The 18,289-nt window shown below is 42.5% G+C and overlaps 1 protein-coding gene across 7 annotated transcripts in view; it reads right to left on the bottom strand.

Annotated features, from left to right (window-relative positions):
- LOC141107591 (complement factor B-like) overlaps window positions 1-18,289 on the bottom strand; it is a 216,902-nt gene that overhangs the window by 117,992 nt on the left and 80,621 nt on the right. For all 7 annotated transcript variants that reach the window (XM_073598436.1, XM_073598440.1, XM_073598442.1 and 4 more), the window contains 3 exons: window positions 16,117-16,217; window positions 10,621-10,762; window positions 7,647-7,775 (listed from right to left, as the gene is read on the bottom strand). In XM_073598436.1, the coding sequence (XP_073454537.1) occupies window positions 7,647-7,775; window positions 10,621-10,762; window positions 16,117-16,217 (372 nt within the window). The remainder of the gene's footprint in view (window positions 1-7,646; window positions 7,776-10,620; window positions 10,763-16,116; window positions 16,218-18,289) is intronic.

Below are 18,289 nucleotides of genomic sequence, written 5' to 3'. Positions count from 1 at the left end.
TGTTTTATGCCTGCTTATAAGGCTGCTGTGTTCCTAATTTGCCAAGTGGGAGGGGAAGTTTGGATTCAATAGTAAACTAACTGTAAAAAAGTGTCAGAATTTGGTGGATAAACTTAAATTGTTAGGACCCAAAGATCAAAAAAGGTATGGGTTGATAATAGGAGTTTAAATATTCAGCAAAAAATCATTCTTCACACCTCATGTTCTGTGTGCCTGTAAAACTCGTGCTGTGAGCCTGCTTGCCTATAAGAGACAGATGGGGAGCTGGCAGAGATGCAGGAAACTATGGAAAAGCTTAAAGAGATACTTGGTTTAATTGTCTTATGGCTTCGCTCTGTAAGGCAGCCAACACCTTGCTAGCCGATGTATTAAGCAGATAAATATGTAAAATACCAGGTGACATTGCACTATATGGCCCATGGGGATTGGACCGGAGCCGGCGTCTTGGATTACTGCACCGTCTCAGGTACCACTGGACAACATTGTCTGGGAGACTATGCTACATCTCGGCCACCTGCTCGGGGACAACCCTCGGTCGGACTTATAGGAACCAAACAGTTGGAGCTGCAACTTCAGGTAAAGGTGATCCAATAGCCGTATCACTGATGGGTCTAGCAAAAGAATTAGACCAGACGGAAGTGTTATCTAAATGTTTTACAAATATTTGAGAAGCAGAAAAATAGCTGAGTATGACTGAGTAAAAAAAATAATTAAGTGCGAGAAATCATCACAGGGAGATTAAAGCCTGCAGTTTTTCCTCACCCCCTCCCCTCTTGTGAATCTCCTGTAAGGAGGGAGTGAAGTGCTCCTCCGTTTCAAATTCCTGTGTGAGAGATTGTGTCTGTAAAAAAATAAAAAATAACTCTTGACCAGCTATGACAATACAGAAGGGTTATATTGTAAATATTGAAACTGAGCATAAAAAAAAAGGTACACTGATAACACCAGGGTGCTTTATTATTTTAGCATGCCATGGTGTTAAAGGAAGCACATGGCAGAAATTGTTGATGGTTTTGAGGAGGTAGATGGAAGACATGAAGGTGGATTACACTGTGGAGTGAACAGAATGTTGTGGAGTTGTCAAGTGGCTTGATGAATGTGAGAAAAGGAAAGGCTGAGAATGTTTTGATTACTTTAAATGTGTCCAGTCTAGAGACAGTATGTGACTGAGTGCTAATTTTACTGCCATAAGGAAACGAGGATTTGAATGGGCTTTGCTAAGAGAAGTGTGCCGTAGTATTGAAGCCCAGAGAGAGGAGAGAAGGGAATACAACAGACTTGATGCTTTTATAGCACAAAAATTATGGTCAAGAAGCTGTTTCTCAGAAACAAGAAAATGCAGATTGCCTGACAGAAGTAGCAGAAGAGAGAGGGAGATGATGATGGATGACTTGTAGGGCAGCATTAACCCTTTGAGAACACAGGAGGTTAATTTGTGCATCTGTGAAAATATTAGGATTTTCGGTGGGAAAGAAAGTCCGAATAATAGTCTTAAAGTAAATATTTCTTGGATATGTTACTTTTTAGAATTCCCAGATTTTCAACTGTAAAGTGTTAATGATGCAATGCTGTGTATATTTAGGTACATTTATAAAGTTAAAAGGCTAAGTTCTGAATCAGAATATGTGTTTGGGTTAAATAAAAAAAAAATGTTTTGGGACCCTGTGGATTTCACTTGGGACCAGAGAATAAGGGGAACAATACAAAAGGGGTTCATGTTTTATTTAATTCTGCTAAAATATCAGGGTCTGAGAAAAATATTTATATATATATATATTGAATATATATGTCAAATAATGTAAATGTAAATGTCGCTAGGAAACATTTTATGTCTGCATACTGGGTGGACTTATGGACTTATAGTTGAATAAATGAAAGAATATTGTTTTTAACAACTCCAAAGTTGGTAGTTTGATCTGTGATCCTGTGCTCATTCATGTTAGATAAAGAGTATCCATTTTCCCCAGCCCCAATTCAAGTGTAGATATGACACCCCCCTCCTCCTTCTACACAACTGAGGAATGAGGCGAGATCATTTTTATGGGGTGGGTGTCTAGTGATTACATGCAGGGCTGGGCTTACCATTGGGCTTGACTGGGCTCAAGCCCATGGGCCCCGGCCAATAGGGGGCCCCGCCCGTTTCGAAAGCCACTGAGAGCCGCCGAGAGAGGGCGAAAGCCACCGGGATACACAGGACATCCGGCTCTGTATCTCGGCGGCGCCATTTTTAAACTGAAAGGCTACAATGACAAGGCAGCAATGACACTGGAGCAAGGCTACACTGACACTGACAAGGCTGCAGATGGACACTGATAAGGCTACATTGATGGGCATTTAAATGTAAGTTTTTTTCCTTAAACTTCCCTCCGAAAAGTTTTTTTCCTTAAAATTCCCCCCTAAACTTGGGGTGCATGTTATACGCCGATAAATACGGTAATTATCATTTTATCCATTTTTATTGCTTTTAATAATCGTGGACCCAGGACGAATACCAGTACTGTAACCCCCACTTATACGCTTATATACTATCTACTTTTGTGAGTAGCCATTTGGCTGTTTTGTCTTGTCCAATTAAACAGAAATTCTTTAATACTGCACTGAGTCTGGCGCACCTTGTCCTTTTCTATTTCTGTTTTATAGAGCTGTGCATATGTATAGAAGGTAGGGCCCGAAAGTGACTGAAGCCCAGGGGCCCCCACCGCCCTAAGTCCTGCCCTGATTACATGAATGGGTACAAAATTGAACCTTTAGAGGTATTTTAGAGTTTAGAACATTAAATTAAGGTATGAAATAATGTAGACTACACAGTCCTTAGAGACAAAGAAACAAATGATGTCCTTCCGGGGTATGACAAATTTTTGTAGAGCCTGGATTCCCGGGTATTCCATGCTGACGACCCGGTTGGTTCAGGCAATACATGGGAGCCCTATGGCCCCCCAGGATGCTATAAAATGGAGTGAGGAAACAGACAGCCTTTACTGACCTAAAACAAGTCCTTTCTAGTTCATCAGTGCTAGCCTTACCAAACTATGACAAACCTTTCGAACAAACAGTTGACTCAAGAGAAGGTCACATGACATCAGTAATTACACAGTCACATGGCGGGCGCCAGAGGCCGATTGCTTACTATTCTACAAAATTAGACAGTGTAACTAGAGCACTTCCACCCTGTGTACAGGCAGTGGTAGCTGCAGCGGAAGCAGTTAAGGCCTCAGCATCTATAGTGCTATATCACCCGCTGATACTTAAAGTACCACATGCAGTATCTGTCATCCTTTTACAACAAAAGATATCACATTTGAGCCTAGCACGACACCTTTCCTGTATGACAATACTCTTGACACAACCTCACTTAACAATACAGAGATGTACTACATTAAACCCATCCACACTAATACCACTTCCTACTGATGGTCATAAACATGACTGTACTGGTGCCATCGCTGAAAACGTACTGCCATGGAGTGATTTGAAACATGTTACCGTTATCTATCCCTGACATGACACTTTTTGTTGATGGCTCCAGTAAGAAAAATCCAGATAGCACACATGCAACTGGATATGCAGTAGTGATATAGGATGAAATTTTGGAAGCCAGGCCATTATTAAAATATTATTTAGTATAAGTAGTAGAATTTGTAGCACTGACAAGAGCATGTATACTATCAAAAGGAAATCTATAGAGAATATTGTTTCTCCCCCCCGGGGAGAAACAATATTGGAAAACAAAAGGTTGCACAAGTATAGATAACATCTACATGTCACCTGATTGAAAACCATTATTGCCAAAATACTTATTTAGGTATGCAGCAGTATTGACACATGGAGTAACACATGTGTCAAACTGGGGGATGACTGAGATGTTAAATAAGGTATGTACAGCCTATGGCTTCACTAACTACTAAAAAAAAAACTTTTTGCTCTCAATGGATTATATATGCAAGATACAATGCTCAGGGAGGCATAAGACCACGGAAAGGGAAGTTCCCCACACCGCAATATCCATTCCAACACATTTGCATGGATTTTATTGAATTAGACAAATGTGAAAGGGAGAAATATTGTTTGGTAATCATAGACACCCTGACCAAATGGGTGGAGATATTCCCGACAGGAAATGCAGATGCACAGACAGTGATAATGGACCCCATTTTGTAAATAAAAACTATACATTTGACAGAAGTGATGGGAATTCAAGTGAAATACCATTGTGCCTATCATTCCCAATCAGCTGGATTGGTGGAAAGACATAATGGCATTCTAAAAAGCAAACTGAGGAAAGCTATGGAAGAAACAGGTAAAAATTGGATGTACTGCCTACTAGTAGCTGTGACCAGTATGCATATCACACCCACAAAAGAAGGTTTAAGCCCATTTGAAATGATATATGGAAGGCCATATAAGATACCCTTACAACCAAATGAAGCACCTATTGAGGAGTCTGAGCTCACACTAGCAGAATACATGTCTAGGCTGTTAAGACAAAGATGTACTGATGATTTTTGTTCTGTCCTAGAAGGTCCAATTCGAGAAGATGAAAAGTTGCATGTTGGAGAGTGAGTCTTAACAAAAAGTAATAAGAAAAAGCAGTGGTACTCCCCAAGGTGGGATGGTCCTTTCAAAGTCCTCCTAACTACCCCTACTACGATAAGGATTGCAGAGAGGTCTACCTGGATTCACCAGTCTCATTGCAAAAAGGTTTTACAGGCAGAATAGGGCCAGTTGGCTGCAAGAGGTTCAGAAAATCCGGCTACAAAGGGAGGTCTCACACAAGGTGGGACTTGTCTCAAACCGGTGAAGTCTCCCTACCCTACCCTATCCGCTGGAACTCTGTAGCTGGTTAGGATAATCCTTGTGGTTACTGGTGACTGAGAGGCATCCATAAGAGGGGTATACGTTATGGAAGAGCAGAGGAACCTTTGGGTTGGGAAAGAGCAGGAAAAACTTTGAATCTAACCTTTATAGAGGGAATAACTAGCACTATATTGGTAGACTTCTGTCAGATTGCAGCTTGTGGGGGTACAACTGGGGCTAGAGGACTTTTATGGGCAGATAAATACATTTGCTGGCTCTGGGATGGGGCAGAATGTCAAGCATGGGATCAGGCCCTGTGGACCACAGCACATCAAGATTGGGGGTATAATCTACCAGGGTCTAAAAAGAGTGGAATAAAAGGAAAGACTCATAATTACAGAAGCGGCCAACTCCCCCTGCACACATAGTAAGAACTGTAAACAATTATTGATAACATTAAAGGAGCCGAGGAAGGAAGATCAGCGGTTTTACTCTATGGGAGCATGGGTGTCAGGAACTGACCCCTCAGGCAAATTTTTCCTCAAGGTATTACCACCCAATAAAACCAAACAGGGAAAGGTAGACACAGAAGGGAAAGAAGAAGGCCATACTAAAATAGAAATTCTGAGTAAAACTATAAGATTTACAAATCTAACAATAGAAGAAAATCCGATTGCCTCTCTGGGATCAGGAAGGAATTTTTTCCCCTGCTGTAGCAAATTGGAGCATGCTCTGCTGGGGTTTTTTGCCTTCCTCTGGATCAACTGTGGGTATAGTATTGGGTATATTGGATTGTACGTTTTTTTTGTTTTTTTTTTGTTTTTTTTATGGTTGGACTGGATGGACTTGTGTCTTTTTTCAACCTGACTAACTATGTAACTATGTAACTATGTAAGATGCCATAGCTTTGGAGACGGGGTACCAAGAAAAAAATGAGTGGTTAGAATGGTTGAGGTGCACGGTTAAAACTCTAAAAAAGGAAAACTGTTTAGTTTGTGCCAGAGCCAGACCACATTTAGCAACGGTCCCTTTTCCTCTAGATCACAATACAGATCCAGAAGGTTTAAAATGTATGTTGCGATTGTATAATAAGAGCTATAAACCTGAAACAAATTTCACTTCTCACACGTTGAGTTTGTTGTTTCCCCTAGTACAGAGACCTCAGATACCTCCAGCGCTTACTGCTTATCCGGGCAACTTTACTTGTTTTGCACTCCCAGGGAACCGTAGCGGGGTGGATCTTGAGTCACTACCCGATGACTACTGTGTGGAGAGGATTAACATGGGCAATGGTGACTGGGTTGAACATGACATTCAGAGAGCTGATGTCTGGTGGATGTGTGGGGATAAGAAACTGTGAGCTAGGATACAGGCCAATGCCCGAGGGAATTGCGCTATGGTCCACCTGGCTATGCCCCTGAGGAACCTGTCAGAACACCGTGGACTAAGAGTCACCAACGGTATCGGAGGGACACCTCTCGCATAGGGTCATTTGACTCTCGGATCTACATAGATGAGCGTGGGGTGCTGGATGAGTTTAGGGCCAGGAATCAGGTGACAGCTGGGTTTGAGTCTCTTCTCTGGTGGGTGACTATAGATAAAGATGTTGACTGGATTAACTATATATACTATAACCAACAACAATTTGTAAACTATACTAGAGATGCTGTGAAGGGCCTAGCAGAACAGTTGGCCACCACATCTCTAATGGCATGGCAGAACTGAATGGCCTTAGACATGGTCCTAGTTGAAAGAGGAGGGGTATGCAAAATGTTTGGTAGCATGTGTTGCACCTTTATCTCTAACAATACAGCTCCTGGAGGGACCGCGACCAGAGCCTTGGAAGGACTGACTGCTCTATCGAATGAATTAGCAGAAAACTCAGGTATTAATGATCCATTTAAAAACTGGCTTGAAGGATGGTTCGGTAAGTGGACTGGATTTATGACATCATGTTTGATCTCAATTGCTGTGGCTTTGGCCGTTTTGGTCACTTGCGGATGTTGCTGCATTCCCTGTATTCGATTCAACTTAATGACATACAGAACGAAAGTGTATAACACAGGGACTATCATCGAAATGTGTTGAGATAAAATAGTCATACAAGAGGAGGGAATGTTAGAAAAGTTTTAACTGTTTATTGTGTGACTATTAGAAAAACAATAACCCTTAGACTGATTTTTAAGATGACTTCTGAGCACATTGTTGTATTAACTTGCTATATCGTTTGCTTTAACTAACTCCATAGTAAGTTGTAGGATGATTAAGCTTAACCATATATGGTAGAACAAGACTGTACAGGAAACACTAATTAGCCAAATAAAGTACCATTTTGTACCAGGCACGCTATCTGTGTTTCCTCAGCCAATAGAAGCGTTATAGCTATATTATTGTAGATATTAGGAGAGGGGATGTACATCTCTTTGTGTGATTCTTACTGCATCTTTTGACTTGTAAGCATCATCCATTTGTGTGACAAATCTGAAATAAATTGTCTGCTTTTCAATACATCTGGAGTTCGACTGATCACAAGAGAAGAGTAATCCTAACAGAGTAAAACATGGTCTGGCTAAGGTTCTTAGGAATAGGCCATGGACTGACTAAGATTACCAGGAGTACACCATTAACTGACTAAGGTTGTCATGAGTAGATCATGGACTGACTAAGTTGTCATGAATAGACCATGAACTGACCAAGGTTGGCATGAGTAGACCATGGACTGACTAAGGTTGCCAGTAATAGACCAGGGACTAACTATGGTTGTCAGTAGTAATCAATAAACTAAGGTTGCCAAAAGCAGAGCATTAACTTGATGAGATTTTCAAGAGTTGGATCAGACACTTAATACTTACCATCAGTCATAAGTATAATAATATTAGAATGTTCGAGAAATTTCTCGTTTCTCAGATTATCCAGAGACAGTTGATTATAAACTTCCTGAAGGGCACACCGTGTATTAGTTCCTTGTTTATTATCATGTTCTGTGGGAGTATAAATGGAAAAAAAACAACCGTGAACATTGACATCTTCTGAAAAGTGATATAGTGTTTATAGCACATGGGCACATGTTGGTCTTCCAGCTATGGGAGGAGGCAATTTATGCATCTCTACCAGCTGTAAGGGAAGTACAAACCCCAGCATGAGACAACTGGAGATTATTCAACCAGCAATAAACATACAGTTTCAGCAAGAATAACATAAGAAGAATTTTGGTCTGCTGAACTGTGGATGCCGTTCCGCGTACGTTTCCCCATTACAGGCGTGTTCGCCTTGGGTCCGAGTAAGGATCCTGAGCCTCCCCGGGGTTGGGGTCGGGGTTGGTGGGGTGGGGGGTGGGGGGCTTGGTTGGAAATGTTTTGTTATAACCTGTTTTTATACTGTTTTTTCACAAGCAAAGCACTCATGTTTGACACAAGATATGCAAGATGCCACGTTTTGACCTTTTTGAGGGTCCAGACCTTGCATCTGTTCTTGAAGGGTGGTCTACGGAAAGAAAATGTGATACCAGGCATGGATGGCTGATTGTACCATAATTTCATGGAACACCAGGGGTTTGAACTCCTCTGTTAAAAGGTCACTGGTGTTTTAGTTTCTTAAAACATACCATCCCCAAATTTGTATACTACAAGAGACTCAACTGATGGGGGGGCAAACTTCTGAGTCTTAGGCTACCCTGGGTGGGACACCAATACCACTCCACATATACCAACTATTCCAGGGGGGTCAGTATCCTAGTACATAAATCCTTACTGTTTAGATTGATGGCGTTGGAGCTCGACCCGGATGGTTGGTATGTTGTATTGCATGCCATGGTGGACAGATTGGAACTGGTGGTGGTAGGATTATACTAACCCCTCCCCTCCCCGCCTCTACAAGAATACTTAGCCAGCTTATCTCTAAAATTGCTGCCTTTGGCACAGATAATGTGGTGGTACTGGGGGACTTTAACCTGGTCCCAGATCCTGCGATGGACATGCTCTCACCCGGAGCGGGCTCACCTTTGGAGCTGCTCTCTTGGGCCGAGGCATCCAATTTGACTGACGTGTGGAGGTGGTATCACCCTTTTCGGCGGGCCTACACGTGTCATTCAGCCTCACACAAAGCCCTCTCACGTAAAGACTTTGCCTATGCAGGGGGGTCTGTCCTGCCCAGGGTTAGGGACATCACTATTCTTCCCCGTGGCATATCCGACCACGCTCCGCTCGCCTTGAAGCTATGCGTGTCCAATGCTTCGGGAGAGAGTCTGTGGAGACTGTCCAGATTTTGGCTATCCAACTCCAGGATATCTGAACCATATAGATCCGAGGCGATACACTACTGGTGGGACCTTGACCAATCTGTGACTCTGACCACATCCTGGGACGCATTCAAGGCCTTCACTAGGGGCAGCCTGCAAACTTTAACTCCCCTGGGACATTTTCCCCTCACATTCCCCTGTGGGGCAACCCTAAATTACCGCACATGAACTCTGTTCCAGATCCCCAAATCTGGGCAAGGAAGGGAATTGTTAAGCTGAAACATATCATTGTAAGTGGTAAACTAAGAACCTTCTCTGACCTTAAGGATGCTTACTCACTACCAGGATGGATGCTATTCTGATGTTACCAGCTACGACATGCCTATAGGAAACAGTTTCCACCACTCCTTAAGTTAGAATCAGACCCTGTGGAGGGACTACATACCGCTAAGATCATAGTTAAGCCCTTATCCTCTATATATTTCCATTTGTCCATACCGCCTACAAAGAAGCTTGAGAAATCCCTGGACAAATGGAAAATGGACATTACGGACTTGTCAGAGGATGAATGGGAAACATGTGTATCCTCCTTTGTTATTAACACGATCTCGACTAGAGACCGGTTTATGCAGGTCAAGTTCCTCCACAGGGCCTATTACACCCCGAAACGACTGAAAATCATGACTCCCAGCACCCCAAAGGCCTATCCCAGGTGTGGTCTAGGGTCCGCCTCCTTTCTTCACATGGTATGGTCTTGCCCCCGCCTCGGGGACTATTGGTCAGAAATAGCTAACACTCTCGATCAGATTACCTCATTAGATGTGGGAACTAACCCCAAAGCGATGTTGTTAAATATCTTCAATCCTAGTGTACGGGGCAAGTATACCAAACTGTTCCTGAGATATGCTACTTTTTATGCCCGGAGAGAGATATTCCTCCACTGGAAGGACACTACACCTACTAGGGTGTATTCATGGCGCCTGGCAATGAACTCTGTGCTCCCATTATACAAACTCACATATGCCAATCGTAAGTGCCCCTACAAATTCAACAAGATATGGTCGGGATGGATAGATGCATGGGGTACTGAGGTTGTAGACGATGTTTGCAGTATTGCTGATGTACCAGCTCCATGATTAGGTACCACTGACAGGATCTCTTGAATAATTACTTATTGTTTATGCTAAGCAAAACTAATGAGGTACTTGAGGCCCCCCCTCCCCCCCCCCCCCCTCATCTCTCATCTATCCTGTCTCCTCCTCCCCCTGCCCCTCCCAACAAGACCTCCTTGATTAATTTTGTTGTAGTCTGCTGCCTCTAAACCTATATTTCGCTGCAGTGTTGTGTAACATCTTTAAACATCTTTCTCCTGCCTATGTGAACAAACCAATTACCTTGTGACTACCTATACAATAATACTACTATGACTAACTGTGTCTATACATCGGTTGCACTGTTAATTATTTTGAATAAGAATTTTGGTAACATGCCAGAGTACAATTAGGAGCTCACTCAGTCACCAGGCTCCACATACAGTATAAAATATCATTCTTGTGGATTGGTATTGAATAATCCAGCTAATACTTTACCTGAATATTTAAAATTTTGAATTGCTTCTATAACTTTTTCGGCTTCTGTATTGATCTCAGACTCGGAGAGAGTCACAATTCTTTTTATCTGTGAAGCATAGGTGATGACCGAATACCGAGGTGTAAAGTCGAAGCTGGAAACCTTCAAACAAACATATGTATGCATGAATATAAGATATAGTGTCAAGTCAAGGATTGTCAGATTATATAGCTATCATAATTCTATAGGCGAGCGCAGGGGGTGTGCCAGATGTCCCTGGGCACACCCTAATCACTCTGTGTGGTGCCAATTTCAACCACTGCCTGGGCTTTCCCTGTGTTGTGCCCCCTGCAGTGCTCCTGGCTTCCCTCCTCTCCTCTCCTCTGTCCTCTCCTCCAGGCTGCTGTAGGGGGATGCTTCAGGAAGAAGAGCAGGGAAGGAGCTAGACAATATGTCATTCCTTTTCTAAATGAACACAGTGAACTCACTCACTGTGTTCATTCATTGCTGAAGCATAGTAAAGTGTTTTACTTAATAAGTAAGTGTTTACTATGCTTATGTTTTTTGAATGAACAGGAAGCCACTCAGCACAGAGCACTTACCATTTTCATTCACTGTCCAGTGCAGCTGAGGCTGCAGACAAAGGCATGTGTATTTGAGCTTTGGGGTGCACACCTATGCATAATTCCTATTAATAACAACAAAGTAGAGCACAAAGGGGGATAGGGAAAGTGTAATAAGCCATAGCTGTTCAACTGGTGTGGCTATGACAATCTGAAAGGTTTAAAATATCTCCATGCCCTAGACAGGTACCTACTGTACCACTCTGACCTCTCTAGGAAACACTATAAAAATTCTTTGTTGAACCACCTGTTGAATGATGCCTGGGCCTGCATGCCGTTTCTCTGAAAACATACAGGATATCTCCCCATCGTTCTTTTGGTTTAATAGAATTGCCAAAATTCACTCAATGCAAAGCATTATAACCTCGTTTTAGGCCAGACGGAAGATTCAGCCATATGTGATTCTATTGGACTCTCTTTACCTGTTCAAAGGAACATGCATCGATCATGCATTTGGAGGAGTGAGATTTTCCCTTTTCACTCCTCCAATCCTCTTTTTTTCTGTCTTTTGATGATTTGGTCTTCACTGTATGATGCTATGTTGAAAATTTGGCAATATGTTGGTATTTTGGGTAAAATACAGATCTGATGTATACGCTCTTTAGCTTGCTATTTAGGCTTTGATCCTGATCGATTATACATTCTATAGACAGGGTGGCTTTCCGTTTAGTCTATTTTGTTATATTGCCTTTGAAATTGCTTATGTTGAACTCTGTATATATTCTTCCAGTATTATTATCTGTATGTAAAATTCTTAAAATAAAGAGTGTTTACAAAAAATAATACACTGTATCTCCAAGCCAAGGTCTGCTTTTAAATGTGCCCCCTCTCCCCCTTGGTACATAGACTTAATACAACTGTAGGGGGAATAATGTAGATTATATACTTACTATGACCCCAGCTTCTGTAGTACAGGGCATGATTTCATCTTCCTACCAACAAGATCCCGGAGAATGCTGAGTATTCCAAATTTTGTGTGAAGATGCTGCAGCACAGTGTAGGATCCTCTTCTCAGTGAGATTTGGGCTACTCAACATCCCCCTGAATCCCGCTAGAAGGATCATTAAGTAATCCTCACCTAGGTGCCAGGGGAAAGGCAAGTGTAATATCTAATTGTTTCCCTTACAGGTATTTTGGATAATCAACATTCCGTGGTCATTGGATTAAGGTTTGTGTCCATTAAGTTGGGTACAAAATGCTTGGGAATGTTTCTGACGCTCAACTGAGGAAGCTGCTTGGACAAGAAGTGAGACATCATCAACATTATAGAACAAATCCAGTTGAATGTGACTAACTACTACCAGCTATACTATACCAATGAGAGCCTTCACAGACAAGCTCCTTTTCATAAATGGTTGGTACTCTGAGCCCACTATGCCAGTATGTTCTTTCCACATTATGGCTGAAAAGATTTCATCCTAGAGACACCAACATTCACTATATTACCAAAAGTATTGAGACGCCTGTCTTTACACGCACATGAACTTTAATGGCATCCCAGTCTTAGTCCATAGGGTTCAATATTGAATTGGTCCACCCTTCGCAGCTATAACAGCTTCAACTCTTCTGGGAAGGCTGTCCACAAGGTTTAGGAGTGTGTCTATGGGAATTTTTGACCATTCTTCCAGAAGAGCATTTGTGAGTCAGGCACTGATGTTGGAGAGATGGCCTAGCTCGCAGTCTCCGCTCTAATTCATCCCAAAGGTGATTTATCGGGTTGAGGTCAGGACTCTGTGCAGGCCAGTCACGTTCCTCCACCCCAAACTCACTCATTCGTGTCTTTATGGACCTTGCTTTGTGCACTGGTCCAAATCATTTTGTGGAGGGAGATTATGGTGTGGGGTTCTTTTTCAGGGGTTGGGCTTGGCCCCTTAGTTCCAGTGAAGGGAAATCTTAAGGACTCAACATACTAAGACATTTTGGACAATTTCATGCTCCCAACTTTGTGGGAACAGTTTGAGGATTGCCCCTTCCTGTTCCAACATTACTGCGCACAAGTGCACAAACAAGGTCCATAAAGACATGGATGAGCAGGTTTTGGAGTGAGGAACTTGACTGGCCTGCACAGAGTCCTGACTTCAACCCAATAGAACACTTTTGGGATAATTCGAGTGAAGACTGCGATCCAGGTCTTCTTGTCCACATCAGTGCCTCACCTCACAAATGCGCTTCTGGAAGAATGGTAAAACATTCCCATAGACAAACTCCTAAACCTTGTGGACAGCCTTCTCAGAAGAGTTGAAGCTCTTATAGCTGCAAAGGGTGGGCCGATGCAATATTGAACCCTACGGACTAAGACTGGGATGCCATTAAAGTTCATGTGCGTGTAAAGGCAGGTGTCCCAATACTTTTGGTAATATAGTGTAGGTTCATCGATTTGCTTTCTGCCCTATCCTGGGAAATGCAGTGCAGCCCTCAATAAGACTTAGACTTTCCGTCTGTACAGCAGCTCTACAGGGATTATCTAGTCAATGACATAATGACCATTGCAGTTTCGGTCTACAGTATGTGCCTTACAGTATATGTAAGGCTGGCCTTAGTTCACCCACATTTTTTTTCCAAAAAAAAATTTAACGGATTCCCCCATCTACACAAGCAATCCTCCCCACTGTGCCATTGTATTCTGACAGTGGGATTCCTCTGCTGTGAGAATACACTAAATGGCAGCAGCAGTTGCTGATCAACATAACTCTTCCACCATTTTCATTCATCTTCAACAGAAGTTGATTGTTAGATCCGCTTCTGTCGAGCAGAAATGGCCATTCGGAGCACACATGCTCCGAACGTGCGCTCCTCCCTACTCTCTCACCATACGGAAGTGATGTGTCCAGCCGCCCCTAAGCCGAATCTGAGAACCAGGAAGCGTTGGGAGCCACCAGCGCAGCCGGGAACATCAGCTGCCTCTCCACCTGCGAGCCGACCGCTTCCCCCAGAAATGGATGAACTTCCTATAACATTTCACGTGCGATGTAATCTCTACAATCTTGTGAGTTTAAAATCGTCTGTCCTATATTAAAATGTTTTTATCACGCTGCACTTAGATAGCGCTTCTCTCTTCTTTGTTTTTTACTGTCTACAGAGCCCCTTCTAGCTTGTTATGAGCCGGCAGCCATCCAGAGTCAGCCCATCTGTGACCATCTACACACCTCTTGCTGCATTTGAACTCTCATGCATGGGCTCCCCACTACAGAGAGTAGATTGATCGCCCATTTCTCTCTATTTGAGCTGACAGAGCGCACATGAACATATATAACACAATGGTTGACAAAGGATATTGTTGAGTTTGTTTGCACCATCTATTTGATTATATACTGTATTTTATTTTTATATATCTTTATATATCTTATTGCACTAATGATTTATAGAGTACCATTTTTTCTATATATTTTCTTATACTTGTATTTTTTGTTGTATTGAAAACTGTTTTATATTTGTGTTTGATATATTTACTGATACATTTAAAATGTGACCTACCGCTCATTCTCGTTTTTCGTTGGCACCTGCTACTATGTCCTCAATCCACACCTAGGCAATTATGACCTCACATTGTCCAGCCCCCCCCCAGCCACCCGCAACTCCTGGGACACATCACATATCTCAGGAGGCTGCAGGACCAGTCTCCCTGTGTTGTGCAACCTAGTTTAACAAATAGAACCTAGAGTGTTAGTTCTCTGTCTCTATTTTGTTTTATGTTTTTTTAAAGATCCTTTAGGTTATGTGTGTGAGACTCTTACCCACAGCACAGTAATTAAGGGGTATGTTTTGCCTAGATGGACCGCAAACTATATCCTATAGGTAGGCTTGCTTACAATTCTTTAAACATGCCCCTTTAAGACATTCCCATTGTTCAATGTAGTCATTCTTATTTTCATTGTGGCGTAATGCACATGCTGTATGTCTTCTGTGTCCCAAGTTGTTCCTCTTTCACAAGCTCCAAACTTGGGAAGTATGGTTACATGGGCAATACAGTTCCCACTTCTAACAAATGAGCTACACTGCCTCCAAAGCACTTCCTGAAAAAAACAGTTGTAATAATTCTCCTTCACACGGGGCAATTACATCCAAGCCCTGTACAGGTCCATGTTTATCCACACGGGAATGCAATGGTGTTTAATTTGACATCCATGTGGGTGAGGGTGTGTGTCCCTGAACTCACCCTGGGTGCATTCAGGGTCTTGCACCCGCACAGATATCACATTGGGAGCATGGCTATATTTGTGCAGCCACTGTGTCCCAATAGACAGCTATGAGACTGCTGGCACAGGGATGCATACAACATCTGTGCATTTCCATGCCAGTAGCACATGGTCCTACATGGGGCACGGATGTAATCTTGCCATGTGAACAAGGCCTACATTTTTGTACACACAAAGTTGATGCTAAAAACAGTATAAACAGTATAATTGCAAAAACAAGCAGTCTTAGTAAGGCTCCTTTCAAACGGGCTTGTCCGTTTGACGGACTCCACTTGCTCAGTGGGGGATCAATTTGCTGATCCCCACTGAGCTGGCGGATGAGAGGTCCGTCTCCACTCACTGTGCAGAGACAGACCTGTAAGTGTCCCGCTCTCCTCTATGGGGAGGTAGCATGAAAATGGACCACCTGTCCGTTTTCATCCAAACCGATCCGCCAATCGGATGGAAAACAGGACCTCCATCCATCTGGATTTAGCAGACAGGATCGGATCAGACATGTCACCGCTGACATCCGCCGCTCTATAGGGTTGAATGTAGGGTTTGATCAGGTCCACCTGAAAAACTGACAGGTGGACCTGTTAGGAAAGCCCGTAGAAAGGGGGCCTAATAAGTGAATTATTCATTGTGATGGGGTATCTATTCTGTGTTTACCCTCTCGATGTCACATTTCCTGGCAGGTAAACATAAGGCTCTGTACCTTCTCTATGAATGTTTCCGCAATGTCCTTTGCAGTTTTGAAATTCTTCACTCCAACACTTTTTGACGCATCAATGATAATGAAGATATTCACGAGGCCACCTGTTTTTAATTGCAGTTTAGTTTAAAGAATACAGAAAAAAAATTACATCACTGGAAATATACAGATTTAGGTCTGTTTCAGACAGGCAGGTAGTAATGTTTATTTCCCTCTGAAAAGTGATCCCTGGTGGCAGGCATTCAGGAGGTGCTACTGCCACCCGTTCTTTTTTTTTTTTTTTTTGTACTTTTTTTATTTTTAAATTGCCGAATGGAAATCTTACATTGCAGGATCACGCTGCAACTGCAACCCAACCATTGGATCGCAGTTGTAGTGCAGCCCCATTGGTCTCAATGGGCAAATTCGACGGGTAGTGCAGACTGTCAAACTCTGCAGCCTGAGTTAAAACTGCCATGGCCCTGTCAGGCTGTAATTTTAGAATACTGGCGGCCGGGAGGGAGGGGTTGTAAAACCATGGCTCGGCTGCCTGTATTTAACACTCCCCAGCTACCAGTGTGCCCTTAGAGTAAAGACCATATATTTTGCAAGGTGGAATTACAGTAAATATAGGACCTCCACCAGACTTTCCTAACCAGTTACAGCATTATTTGCTTATTTTCAAGCTGTTCCTAGCCAGACTAAAGCTGGCCATACACTAGTAGATTTGTGTTTGAACATTCGTATGAAAATTTGTATGAAAATTCTCAGCACATTCGATGACTTGACAAAATGTTGTTCAAAAGTACTTCCAAATTTAACATTCGATTTTGGAACCAATGGACTTTCCCAATCGAAAACCACAGTCATTGTTAGAAATTTGGTAATTCCAGAACATTTTGCTATCCTTCTCACTGCGGTTGAAAACTAACGTTGATTGGACCCTACTAATGCTTAGAAAATCAAATGATTGTTTTTAAAGCAAATAATTTTAAATTCAATTCTATTAGTTTATGGGCAGCTATGGGTGACTGTGGCAATTCATACTGCCTCACACAATATTGCAACAAGTCCTGGAAATTCATTTAAGAACAGCCAGGAAGTGTGCTGCTCTATAACCCCCCCCCCTGTACTCATGCAATTAAAGAGTTGTACACTGGAAAACCTAGTCTAGAGCCTCATAAACTTAAGACCCTCAATCAATCTCTATCTCTGTGAAACCAATCAAATGGGCTTCAAACAAGGCCCTGCATCCCCTGAAAAGCTACACTGTATGGCCGAAAGTGTATGGACATCGGACCATCAGAACCATATGAGTATGAGCCATTCCTAAATCATGTTGGATGCGATGACCTGTCTCACAAATGGTGTTTTAAATCATACCAAAGGTGTTTAGAGGGGTTGAGGTCAGGGCTCTGTGCAGGCCACGCAAGTTCCAGCACACCAAACCCAAAAAAAACATGTCTTTATGGCAATGGCTTTGTGCACAGGGCCACAGTCATGCTTTTTTTTATTAGAAACAAGTTTATTGAATTTTCACAGCTTGGTACAGAAGGAATATGCAAGAGAATTGTACAATGCTACATGCAGGGTAAATACGACCATACTATTCAATAAACTTTAGAGTAAAAGTAAAAAAAATAGGTATCAAACTAATAAAACAAGCTCAACCGGTATCTTTGGTGTTATTTTTACATGTACGTTAAGGGACTGTATAGTATAAATTTGCATATTAACAGAGCATAATCCAGACAGCAAGTTGCACAGGCATAGCATATATTAGGCTCAATTATGATTCACAGGTTGTAGGGGGTTTTCAGCCATCTGTCCCAGATTTTATTAAATTTGGCTGGGCACCCCTGTTCGTGTAGACCACTTTTTTATATGGCAGTGTATTATTAATTTCTGCGATCCAGGCCAACAACGTAGGAGCCGCCGCCTGGATCCAGTTACGGGCTATTATTTTGCTTCCTGTAAACAGGGTTTCATATAAGAAATGGCGTGTAAATTTATCCGTTTCCTCTTCGGGGAATAAGCCCAATAGACATTGTTTGGGGTCCAGGGCTACTGGGGAACCCATTTGATCATGCAGAAATTGAACGATTTGAGACCAGTATACCTGAATCCGAGGGCACTGCCAGATAATGTGGTCAAAGGTACCAAGAGCAATCAGACACCTGGGGCACCTATCACTGCG

Source organism: Aquarana catesbeiana, linkage group LG09 (genome assembly GCF_042186555.1).
Source record: "Aquarana catesbeiana isolate 2022-GZ linkage group LG09, ASM4218655v1, whole genome shotgun sequence".
Taxonomy (NCBI): Eukaryota; Metazoa; Chordata; class Amphibia; order Anura; family Ranidae; genus Aquarana; species Aquarana catesbeiana.
Note: the sequence above shows the minus strand (reverse complement) of the source record. Positions and strands in the feature narration are given on the sequence as shown.